At 54.5% G+C, this 12,346-nt stretch overlaps 1 protein-coding gene across 1 annotated transcript in view; it reads right to left on the bottom strand.

The window, feature by feature from the left end:
* The window catches only part of PKD1 (polycystin 1, transient receptor potential channel interacting), a 72,273-nt gene that overhangs the window by 38,775 nt on the left and 21,152 nt on the right, over nucleotides 1-12,346 (bottom strand). Inside the window, exons 2-5 of the mRNA XM_058035195.1 lie at nucleotides 5,153-5,224; nucleotides 4,588-4,659; nucleotides 3,095-3,264; nucleotides 535-1,203 (exon numbers count right to left, since the gene is read on the bottom strand). Coding sequence (XP_057891178.1) covers nucleotides 535-1,203; nucleotides 3,095-3,264; nucleotides 4,588-4,659; nucleotides 5,153-5,224 — 983 coding nt within the window. The remainder of the gene's footprint in view (nucleotides 1-534; nucleotides 1,204-3,094; nucleotides 3,265-4,587; nucleotides 4,660-5,152; nucleotides 5,225-12,346) is intronic.

Here is a 12,346-nt window from a genome sequence, read left to right as displayed (position 1 = left end):
AAGCATTGCTACCCAGATATAATCCAGGGGGAGGAGCCAAGCATTGCTACCCAGATATAATCCAGAGGTTTTGGGACACCAGCACGGCTTTCCCCATGGGATTCCCCAGAGGAACAGCAGCTGTCTCTTCTTCCACTGGATCTTCAGAGGAAGAACACATCCTTCCCTACAGGATCCCTGCTCCAACAGAACCAGCCCTGACACTGCAGGAGGGCTGCAGCCACAATTCCAATGGGACTGCCACCAACACCCTGACCCACAGGGTGTCAGGTTGGGTTCTGACTCTGCCAGTGTTGTTCTAGTGTACTGCACTGTTTATTTTATCCTTTTATTTTCTTCCCTATTAAAGAACTGTTATTTTCTGCTCCCGTATCTTTGCCTGAGAGCCCCTTAATTTAAAATTCATAGCAATTCAGAAAGGTGGGGAAGGATTCCATTTTCCATTTCAGGGGAGGCTCCTGCCTTCCTTAGCAGCCTCCTGTCTTTCCAAACCAAGACAGCCACCTGCCCCAGCCCCCCAGGAGCCCTGCTCACCCCTCGCCAGCTCTCCAGGCCCCGCAGTGATCCCGTAGAGCACAGCCAGCCCCGTGCCTCCTCTGTTGCGGATCCGGATGTCCAGGCTCTCGTTGGCCACCACCAGGGAAGGACACAGCAGCTCCAGCTGCTGGGGTGGAGCCACCACCTCCACCTCTGCCTGCTCCTGCAGGAGCCTGGAGCCCAGCAGGAGCGTGGCGGTGACGTTGTAGCGGCCGGGCAAGGCGTAGCTGTGCACGGCCGAGTGCGCAGTGGTGTTGAGAACCTCGCTGCGGTCCCCAAAGTCCCACAGTAAAGTGCTGGCAGCGATGGGAATACTGACATTGAGGAGCACGGGCTGCTGCAGGCTGTAGCGGGGCTGCAGGCCCGTGAGAGACACAGGCAGCTGGGCCTGGAAGGGCGAGGGGACGAGCGAGGGGCCACCACAGCCCTGCCCAGACACATGCTCAGTGCAAAACGGCAAACAGCCGGAGGAAGAGTTCGTTCCGTGGGCAGTTCCACACAGACACTGCCCCTGGGGGCTGAAAGCCCCGTACTCCTGGTCCTGGGAGTAACACAGGGCACTGCAGGTCTCCTCAGTGAGGTTCCCAGGGTGCACAGACGTGAAGAGGATGACAAGCTCAGCTTCTTCGGTGTCGTTTCCTGTCAGGCACGTGATGTACTGAGCTCCTGCAGGACAGAACAGAAGATCCTCTTGCAAAACAGACTCTGGGATGCCATGGATTGGTGAGACGCTCCAAGAGAACCACCCCACACTCCTGGGAATGGAATTCTCCTGCTCAGCTCCTACTCTAAGTGTTTCCTTTTTGAGACTTGCCTGGGAAGTGTTTAATCCCCCAGCAACAGTTTCCAAACTCTTTATGCTAATTAGTGATGACAGAAATAACAAGCCAGTCACACAGATTTATGGAGCAGCAGCACTCAGTAAATAAAACGGGGCTTTGGAGAGCCTGACACTCCCATGGGACATGGAGCCACTGAGTCTGGCACCCAGAGGGGCCCACAGGACTTGTTTCCAAGTGAGACCATGACAAAAGGATGTCCTTTGGTGGCTTGGTCAGTGCAGAATGTTTCACCATGTGCTGCCTGGGACCTCCAGCAGCAAACCCAAAACCAAACGCCCTTGGGCAGTGGCACAGTGGGGAGACACTGACGGACCCTCCACCAGACACCTTTCTCCACGGGGAGAGCCAAGAATCTCCCTCCTTTCAGGAAAATGTGGAACTGCAGAGGAGGCAATGCCAGGCCCAGGAACGCCCATGGCAAGGATGCCCAGGAACAACACGAGCTGGGACAGGGAGCAGGGACACACATGGACACAGAGCCAGGCCCAGAGGAACAGCTCAGTCCCCTGGCCTGCAGGGCTGGGACATTTCCCTGCCACAAACGCCCAGGCAGGGCCTCTCTCTCCCTCGCCCTCTGCCCACGTGGCCCGGCCACGTTTGCGCTGCTGTTGCTACAACATCTCCCCCAAACATCCCAACAGCTCCAGCCCCTGTGATCCTCCCAGATCAAACCCATCCAGCTGTCCAGCTTCCTCCACGGCCTTCCTGCAAATGCTGAGCCACTTCTCCTCAGAGCAGTCCCCGGAGAGGAGCACGGCACGGGAGCTGCTCTGATTCCACCACCAGCATGGCCATTCCTCATCCCCTGCTGATCACTGAGAGCTGGCAGGGGCTGGCAGGCTGTCCCAGCCTACTCCCATTACACTGAATTACCCAGAAGGCAGCCTCACATTATTGTTTCCACACTGGCTTGAAGAAGTGCAAGAGGGAACAACTAATTATCAAGAGCAGCAACAGCGCCAAGTGTTTTCCCCTTTGATAATTCCTGCAAGATGCTGCGAGCTTTGCTGGGGGAAGAGGAACAATCACCACCTGGATTTCGGTCCTGGGGAACACTGTGCCTCAGCAGGCAGCTCAGCTGGCTCCCACCAGCCTCAGCTGGCTCCTTCAGCCTCGGCCCTGCATCCTCCTGTCACACAGCTCTGGGTCCTCAGCCCTGCATCCTCCTGTCACACAGCCCCAGATTAAAGGAGATGCCTGCTGCCTGCCACAGGGAGCCCTTGCTCTCCCTCCCTCTCTCTTATTCTGGAATAACCGAGCATCCAGGCAGGATTAGTTTCTTTCAGGCTATCCCTTTCCCAGGGAATCACTGCCTGACATTTCTCCTGGCCAAGCAGTCAGTAAAATGAATGCCCCTGGAGCAGTGGCTGTAGGTCAGGGCAGTGTTCATTCCCTTCCAAAGTGGAGCCCTGCCAGTTCAGCCTGTCCCAGGTGCCATCACCTCCCATGAGGTTCCAGTGCTGGGGGTCAGCCTGTTCAAACCCTGGACAATGACAGCCTGGGGCTGCAGGTCACAGAGCCACTCCTGTGGTGTCTGCTCTGTGCTCAGGGCCAACCTCAGCCCTGCTGTGGCTGCCCTGGTCCTCGGGGCACAGCCTGTGTGACCGACACCTGATTCATTAGATCAGAACTGGTCACTGAAGGTGTGAGGAGGCCCCAGGTGCCCCCGAGCCCCCCAGTCCCACTGAGCCAGCCCCATCCCAGCCCCTCCTTACCACAGGAGGCATTGAGGACCAGCACATCGAACAGGGACAGGTTGGCCACCTCGGGGGGGTGGGCACATCTCGTGTCTGATGCCTCAAGGACTCTCACTCTCCTGTCTTCCACCCAGCGGGGCAGCCAGGACAGCTTGCAGTCACAAACAAATGGATTCCAACTTAAGTTTCTGTCAGAGGGAGATCAGAACAAGTTAGGGATTAATGTGACATGTGCTAAGCCTTAATTACAGCAGTGTGCCGAGCCCTCCCTGCTCCCATCTGTGCCACTCCACTGAAAGGTTTTGGAATAACTGGGAGAGGAGTTAATGAATAGGGAATCAAGCAATAATTAACGTGATTTTTCTAGAGGCTAGAATTAGGCAAGTACTCCAAGTACTTTTTTAACTCTACAAATAATTGTTGCAATTAGAAGCAAATGACAGACACAATCATATATCTAAAAAAATCTGCCATGCAAGAGCCCCAGGGTATGAGAGCAGCCTCTCCTGCTCAGGGAGACTATTTACAGCCCCGTGAAAAAATAGCTAAGAGAATAAAATTCATCTGTCAAAAAAAAGAAATGCAAAGTCAATGATAATCTTTCCACGTGGCAGCTCAATGAAAAGAGGGAAACTTTAATTGCAGCTAAGCTTGATCCAAGTTAGAGCCTCTGGCTCTCAGCTGTGAGCAGGACAGAGCTGGAGCTGTGTGTGCAGCTGACGCCAGCAGGGGCTGAAAGCAGCACCCTGGGGCTGAAAGCAGCACTGTGCCACCAGGCTGATCAGGGACAGCTCCCTGGGACTCAGCCCTGGGGTTTGTGTCCTTCCAGAGCCACTGGGGAGCCAAAGGGCAAAGCTGAGGATGCCCCTTGTGTCCTGTCCTCAGGGACATCGTGGGGCTGAGCTATTCTCTCTCTTGCCAGGAGGGCTTGCACAGGGTTAATCCTAATCCTGGGGTTAATCCTGGCTCATCCAGAGGCAGAACTGCCACTTGTGCTGTGACTTCAGGGATCCCTCCCAGAAATGTGTGGCTTCCTCTCACCTCCCTTCACTTAGCATCAAAAGACCTCAATTAAACAACAAAACTCAAATCACTTAAGGACAACCTCCTAAGTGACTTGGACAGCTCAGTCAGGACCTACCATGCTGCAGGAGCCACTGGGTGCTCCAGGCCCAAGGTGTGACCACGCCAACAGGACAGTGTGCCCATGGGCAGAGACAAGAACCTCAGCAGAGCTGGTGTGGGAGAGGAGCCAGGAAGAGAAGAAGGCAGCAGCAGAGGTTGGAGATACCAGGAGACAGAGGCAGAGGCAAGGAGGAGGTCAGGACTGGAGGACAACAGGACCCAACAGCTTGGGAAAAGAACTGGAGACACCCCAAAAGCAGCTGCTGGGGTGGGCACCTGCCCAATATCTCTCCAAGCCAGCACAGCCCACACCACAGCAGGAAAGGAAGGGATGTTTCAAGGAAAGGTCTAAGTAAAGAACTGGGAAACAAAGGAGATGAACTTACATTTCACTTAAATTAAATAAATTATCAAATATTCCATCTTCTAATGTAGAAATCTGGTTGTGGCTTATATCTCTGTAAAAGAGAGAAGAGTTCATCATCTTACAAGCAATTTCCTCATCAGTGCAGCTTTTCCCTGTGAGGGTGGGCAGGCCCTGGCACAGGTGCCCAGAGCAGCTGTGGCTGCCCCTGGATCCCTGGCACTGCCCAAGGCCAGCCTGGATGGGGCTTGGAGCACCCTGGGACAGTGGAAGTTGAACTTTAAGGGCTTTAAGGTCCCTTCCAGTACCAAGAGACATCTTGTGATAATTCTCCTTCTCTGGCCTTGAGCTCCTCTCCATCCAGCAGCGCAGAGGGTCAAACCCTGCCCAGCTCCAAATGCCAATAATTCCCAAATCCCTGGAGTGAGCAGCTCAAGGCCTCAGGGAAGGAGCCCATGGACAGGGGCACGTGGGGCTGGGGAGATGAGGTGGAGCAAGAACAAAGCAAACCAGTGCAACACGAGCCAGACCCAGCTCAGCCGTGCTGGGGGGCACTGGGGGCACTGGGGGGAGCAGCAAGTACTTACAGCTTTGCCAGAGAAGTCAGGCTTCTGAATAGCTCAACATCTAAACCACTGATCCTGCTATTGGAAAGATTCCTAGGGAAAGAAAAAAAGAAAAATCCATTTTCAGCCTTCGTTCAAGCCCGTTTTGTCACACCTCCCTGAGCAGACCTCAGAAGAGCCTCTCTCCAAACCCCAGCCAGAATCCTGACTGGAAACGGGATGTGTTCAAGGCAGAGCATTTTTCCCAGCCAAAGAAAACACCTTTCCCAAAACCATAAAGCATTTGCTGCTCACATAACCTGTAAAGAGAGACCAGGAGCCTCAGGATGTGCCCCCAGTCTGCAGCACACCTGGAGCAGTTACACCATGCCACACGTAGTGCCGAATGTGATTCATCCTCTCAAAAGACATTCAAGTCTAATCTATGCTCAAAGAAGTCATTAAGAAGTACTTTAGACTCAAGCAGTAATTAACTCAGATACAAATTTATTATGAACTTCCAAGTGTGTTTCTCGTGCCAAAACCCTGATCAGTAATTACACAATTGATGCGTCAACTCTGCGTTTTAAACAACTTTTTGTCTCTCTTTGGAAAAGCTTAAAATGGAAGAAAAAGCAGCAATAAAGAATATTTTCCATTTGAAATCAGGACAGACAGTCATTCTAAAAGAACACTGCTTAAAAAATCTCCCAGTAACACCAAGAGCCTTCAGCTCATCCAAACCAATGTCCCTGTCCAGCCCAGCTCTCTCCTCACCCATCATCTTCCTCCCCACATTTAAAAGTCACTCACAGGAATGAAAGTTTCGCTCATCATCTCCACTTGTTCCCAATAAACCTCACCATTCGTTTTCAGAAAAATCTCCTTTGGCCTAAACTTCCTTTCAGCAGCACCAAAACCCATGGTTCTGACCCTTCATGGATTCCTGGCCGAGCTCCCAGGAGAGCACAGGGCTGGACACACTTTGCCATCTCCTTCCTCACCTTTTTCCTACAAACACCTCCTCTCGCTTCTCCTGGCTGTCTCAGCTGTTATTCCTACCCCTTAATCAATTATTTCTTGGTTTGATCTGACATTTAAACTTCATTTATCCAAATGAAAAGAATTCTGCCAAACTGGCAGGAAAACGACGTGCAATTCCAGGAAACTGGGGATAAGTGACAGGGATGGATGGCTCTTTGAAAGGTTTATTTTCCCTGGTTTTGCTGTCTGGGACTTATTTGCCAAGCTGAGACTGGATTCAGAGGAGTTCACCAGCAACTCCAATACAGAAGCCCAAGAAATGTGCAAAACACCAGCTCAGTAAATACATTAGGAAAAGGACATTAATAGAAATATTGGATTACGCCAGTGATTGGAGCACAGAGCAGCCCTGGCTGAGCCCCACTCTGCACAGGGACAGCAAAGCCACCCCAAACCTGCTTCCAGCTCCCACTGAAGATGACACAGAGACAGCTGGGACTGGACCCAGGTGCTCCAGCCAGGACAGACCCTCCCTGGGGATACCTCAGCTCCATCTCCCCTGAGCATTTCTGTACCCTGAACCCCTCTGGCCCTGCTGCACCCGTGTGGGGAAGGACCAGATCCCAACAGCCACCCTACAGGGAGAGCAGTGCAAATACTCCCCTTCTCCTCTGAAATACCTGGAAATCGCCCATTTGGTTTTCAGGCAGCACCTCAAGTCCAAGGAAAGGAAATGGGAGCTCCAGCTCAGATGCCTTCCTGCTCCTCGCCCAGACAAGCAAAACCTCCAAAATAAACCATTTAGCTGCTGCAAAAACAGGGCTCTGCCATGTCCCAGAGCCTCTTCCAAGGTGCTCCTTGGCTGCAGGGGAGTGTGGGGCAAGGGGAGCTGGGGAAGGTGCCAGACACTGGGATCCTGTTTGGGGAGGCAGCACTGCTGTGGCTCACAGCTGGAGAGGGCTCCTGTGCCTTGCTGTCCTTTATCTGCTGATAAAGGAGATGTCAGATGGCATCCTGCACATCCTCCATTCCCTGCTGGCATCAGGTGTGGTGAGCTGATCAGTGATGATCGGTGGTGAGCTGATCAGTGATGATCAATAATGAGCTGAGCTCATCACCCCAGACCTGCACTGCCCCTTCCCAGGGCAGGTAACGCTCCTCAAACCTTTCCCTTCAGAGCTGACAGCCCCAATCTGCTCAGCCTTCAGGGCAAACAGCCCCCTCCAACACCTGCAACTTTTCCAGGTTCCTGGGTGGTTGCTGAGGAAAAACAGTTTTGTGTCTATTTTAGCCCCGCCTGTCACTTGATTTTCATCTCCAGTAAGTTTTACCAACATTTTCTTCAAGACCCCTCTGAGCCAGAGCCCAGCGTGCAGAGATCTCCCAGGGGAGAGCTGGGCTCAGCTCCACTGGCTGAAGCCCTGGAGGCTGCAATTAACCCAAACCCTGACATTCTGTCACTCCAGCCCAGGTGCTGCCCAGGGATCCCCAGCTCTTGTCTCCAGACCCTGCTGAGCCCCATCCAGGCCAGGCTGGCACCCCCTGGTACCCACAAACCAGGGCACCTCCTTGCTGTTTCCTTGCCCTCATGATGCCACGAGGAACTGCTATAAAACCCCTCAGTTTTCATCTCCCTGACCTGCTGGGTACACAGGGAAGCAGAGCTGCTGTGGCAGCACAGCTGGGAGGATGTGGAACGGTGGTGGAGCCACCTCCAGCCAGGAGCTGCCCTCTCCCCCTGCTCCCTCTGCACCAGGCGTGGAAAATCATCCCTCACTGCCTCCCTGGCATGGGAGAGGTGCCTGGGCTGCAGAGAAAAACACAAACCAGGAAACCCTGAGCAATGAAAGGCAAGGCAAGGCTGTGGGACGCAGCTCCCAAACTGCCACGACTGTGTTTTCCCAGCCCACTGCCAGGCCAGAGGAAATTCAGAGCAGGTTCAAGGCAGAGCTGGAGCCAGCAGCAAACAAGGCTCTCCATTGACATTCCCTGCACACACAGCCTGACGCCCTCCTCACGAGGAGAGGGAGAAATGTCCTTTCCTGTGGCTTGGGGGGGCTTGGGGAACACGCTGTGCCTCCTGGAAAGGGCAGCCACGAGTCACAGCTGCTCAAATGGAGCCACGCAATGTCACTCTGTGGGACACGGGGCACCAGAACTCACCAAGCCACAGCACAGGGCACAGACTGTGTCACTGAGAGCTCCCCACACTGCCACGCTCCACTCCCAGCCCAGCTAAGGCAGAGATGCAAACGCTCTGGAAAAGGGAGGTGCTTTAGTGAGGAAGGTGAAGCTTTGGGAAATAAGGGAATATTCAGTAATGAGGGCGTCAGCCTGAGCCTTGGGAGCCTTCAGCTCCATCCCAGCCCTGCCAGGACTCGCTGTGTGATGCTGGGTGCATCCCTGAGCTGTCATAGCCACACAGAGAGGGTGAGGGTGGATCCAGCACACACAGCACCAGCCAGACTGCTGCCCATGGAATCGGGGAATTCTGGGGGAAAAGCCCCAAGAACTGGCTCCTTTCTCAGCTGCTGCATTGCCAATGGAAGAGGGAGGGAACGAGAGGACTGAGGGCAGCAGGAGGGCTCAGTGGCACCCCTCCATCCCTCAGCGATGCCCAGCAGCCCCCTCAGTGCCAGCCCAGGGGCTGTGGCCAGGCTGGGTCTGGGCACTGCTGTTTGCTCCCTCCTTCCACGGCACACAGAACGCTCAGCAGAGCACGGCCCCGCTGCCAAGGCTGATGTCATGCTCTCATTATGTCATTTGTGGGCTCTGCCTCCATCTCACCAAAAGGGAGGGAGGCAGAGGCAGGGCAGAGCTTCCCCAGCCCCTCTGGTGCAGGGAGCCCTGCCAGAACAGTAATGGGAAAAGCATCCAGAGACGGAGAACGTCTGAGTGAGAGGAGCCCATGGCTGGGGCAGAGCAGGGAGAGCAGCCCCAGGGCTGAGAGCTCAGCAGGGCCAGGGCTCCAGGTCTGAGAGCCACTGAGGCAAAGTGGAAAATTTTCCAGGGCAGAAATCCATTTTGATTTAGGTGAAATGTACATTTTTGAGTTAAGCCCGTAGTTTGAAACATAGCTATGTAGCCTGACTGCAAGGCCTAGGCTCAGGGATTCAGTGAAGGACAGAGATAAGGGGAGAGAGACAGAGACTGCTGTGAGAGCAGGTCAACCTGACCCAGGAATTCTTTCTGATAAAGAAGAACTAGCGGCAAATGTCACCTGAAATTCGTAAAAATGAATATGTATGAACCTATTGTGGAACTGTATGCGCGTGTATCTGAGAGGGGGATAAAAAGGCACCTGAAGCCCCCAGAGGTACACATGTCTTTCAAGGAGAGCAATCTCCGCATGCGTCTGGCACTGCAATAATAAACATACCGGCTTTACAACTTCCACAAAGTTGTGGAGTTTTTGGCTGTATCTCCACAAAACACCACCAGCAGGGCTGAGGCTCCTGAGGGGCAGCAAAGCCCCTGAGGGCACAGGGAACACAGCTCCCAGCACTGCTCCCATTTCTCACCCCACCATGCAGCTGAGGCTGCCCCTGCATCCCTGCAGTGCCCAGGCCAGGCTGGGGCACCCTGGCACAGTGGGAGGTGTCCGTGCCATGGCAGGGCTGGCACTGGGTGGGCTCTGAGGGCCCTCTGAACCCAAAGCACTGCAGGATCCTGCGACAAGCCAGGCCGCACTGTTCCACACCCTGCGAGCAGTGACAACAAGGACAGGGACACGTGGGATGGCTGGTGAGGCACAGCAAAGCCCGGAGCTTCCAGAGCCTTCCATGGCCTGCCAGATCTGCCCAGAGATGCCCTGCAGAGCCCCAGGGCTGCCTCCAGGTTGCCATGGCAAGCACTTGCCTGTCTGCAGGAACAAAAGGCAGCACAGAGCTGATCCTGCCTGACACACAGAACAGAGTTTCCAGAAAAGAGCAGGAAAAACTCTGTGTGCTTTTGCCTGCCCGAGCCAGGAAAAATTACAGGGTTTTGCTGATCAGATTCCTTTTTTCCCTTCGTCTTTTGGCTTGCACCTCTCCAAGGAAGCACTGCAGAAGCAGCAGCACTGGTGAGCAGAGGTGATGAGAGAGATTATTTCCACAAATGGCTCTGGAAATCTGGAAAGCCAGGGGTTTTCCTGTGTGCTGGGCACAGGGAGCAATGCTGTGCTCCTGCAGTAGGGACAGGGACACCCTCACACCTCTCCTGCACCAGGAGCTCTCTGCTTTTCAACACAGGCAGGAGGGAAATGGGAGATATTCACCCACAGTTACTGTTTTCATGCTGAAATGGGGGTTTTCCAAGGCAAAAGGATTCCAGGTCCACCACACATCACCCCAAGAGCTGCAGCCCAGCACTGTCACAGACATCTTTTCATGAAAAATCCTTTCCTTAGGGTTTTTCCTCCTGACAAGCTGAGAGGCCTCAGGAACAAAATGCAAACATTGATTATCTGCTGCTGTGGAATGCAACAGGTGCATCTGGGATTGGCCCGTGTTGGTTTGTTTGTAATTAATGGCCAATCACAGTCAGGTGGCTAGGACTGTCTCAGACAGAGCCTTTGTTATCATTCTTTCTGATTCTGTGGTTTTCTGATGAAACCTTTTCTTCTATTCTTTTAGTATAGTTTCAATGTAATATGTATCATAAAATAATCAATCAGCCTTCTGAAACATGGATTCAGATCCTCATCTCTTCCCTCATCCAAAACCCCTGTGAACACGGTCACACATCACCAAGAGGGGCCTTTCCCTCCTCTCCCCAAGGCTGTCACAGCACCAGGACAATTTATTTGTGCATTTTGAATTTACGAGTTTCAAACGCTGGCCCAAGTCCTCGGCTCTCTCTAAGGAATTTGCCCCAAAACACTTTTTCGCAAGAATTCATCTAAAAATGGAATGGTTTTCTCCCTACAGCAAAATCCCGATTGCTGATAGGAAATGCAAGGCGAGACGAGCATCTCTGCCATGTTCTGCTCACCCTGTGCTCTCCCGAGGAGAGCAGAGCCCTCCCAGTGCCCCCTCACGGGGCAGGAGCAGAGCCAGGGGTCTCTGCAGGACCACGAGCAGGTCACTCCATCACCGTGAGCAGGGCATGGAGCAACGCTGCTCCCTCAGCTCACAGCCCTGCCTCACCCTGCTCCAGCCTCTCCCTGAGCACCAGCACAACAAAAACCCTTGGGTCTGCAGGAATAAACCAAGGCTGGGGCCTAAGGAAAGGGGCTGTGAGAGCCTGACAGAGCCAGGGCATCCCCCAGCACGGCCAGGGTGTCCCAGACACGACCAGAGCATTGCAATCACAGCTATGGCACCACTGCCAGGGTGTCCCAGCCACAGCCAGGGCATCCCAATCACACCCTGGACACCCTCACAATAGCCAGGGCACCCCTGTCATGGCCAGAGCATCTCAAACACAGCCAGGGCATCCCAAGCACAGCCAGGGCATCCCAAGCACAGCCAGGGCATCCTCACAATAGCCAGGGCACCCCTGTCATGGCCAGGGCATCCCAAGCACAGCCAGGGCATCCCAACCTTGGCCAGGGCATCCCAATCACAGCCAGGGCATCCCAGCCACAGCCAGGGCATGCCAATCACACTCAGAACACCCTCACAATAGCCAGGGCAGCCCTGTCACGGCCAGGGTGGCCCAGCCATGGATGGAGCATTCCCAGCACGGCCAGGCAGCCCCGGCAGGGTCAGCACAAGGGCTCCCTGCAGGTGGGAGCTGTCTGCAGAGCAGCTGTGCTCCAGGAGCAGCTCCTCAGAGCCCTGCAGGCAGCAGCTCCCCGCAGCCCTTCCCAAATAAGGCTGTGGAGCCTGGATGGAGCCCGGGACACAGGGATGTGTGACCTCAGGCAGGACGTCAGGCTCTGGCAGCGCTGTCCTGCAGCCATGGCACCCTGTGCTCCATCCCTCTCCCTGCCCAGGGCGATCCCAAAGCCAGGACGTGCAGCTCAGCTCCTTCCAAGTCATCCCCACCCTGAGCTGAGCCATCCCTGCATCCCCAACAGTCAAACACAGAGCCAAAGGTGAGGGGGGCGCTGGGGCATCAGCAGCTCAGCCCCTTCCAAGTCATCCCCACCCTGAGCTGATCCATCCCTGCATCCCCAACAGTCAAACAAGGGAGCCAAAGGTGAGGGGGGCACTGGGGCATCACCAGGAGAGCTTGGGGAGGCCAGGAAGGGGACAGGGAGGGGGGTACAGGGATGGCACCAACCTGAGAGGTCCCTGCCACTCTCTGAGCCAGCAGGAGCTGGCA

Source organism: Melospiza georgiana, chromosome 16, assembly GCF_028018845.1.
Source record: "Melospiza georgiana isolate bMelGeo1 chromosome 16, bMelGeo1.pri, whole genome shotgun sequence".
In the NCBI taxonomy this organism is placed as follows: domain Eukaryota; kingdom Metazoa; phylum Chordata; class Aves; order Passeriformes; family Passerellidae; genus Melospiza; species Melospiza georgiana.
This window is presented reverse-complemented; position numbering and strand designations above follow the sequence as displayed.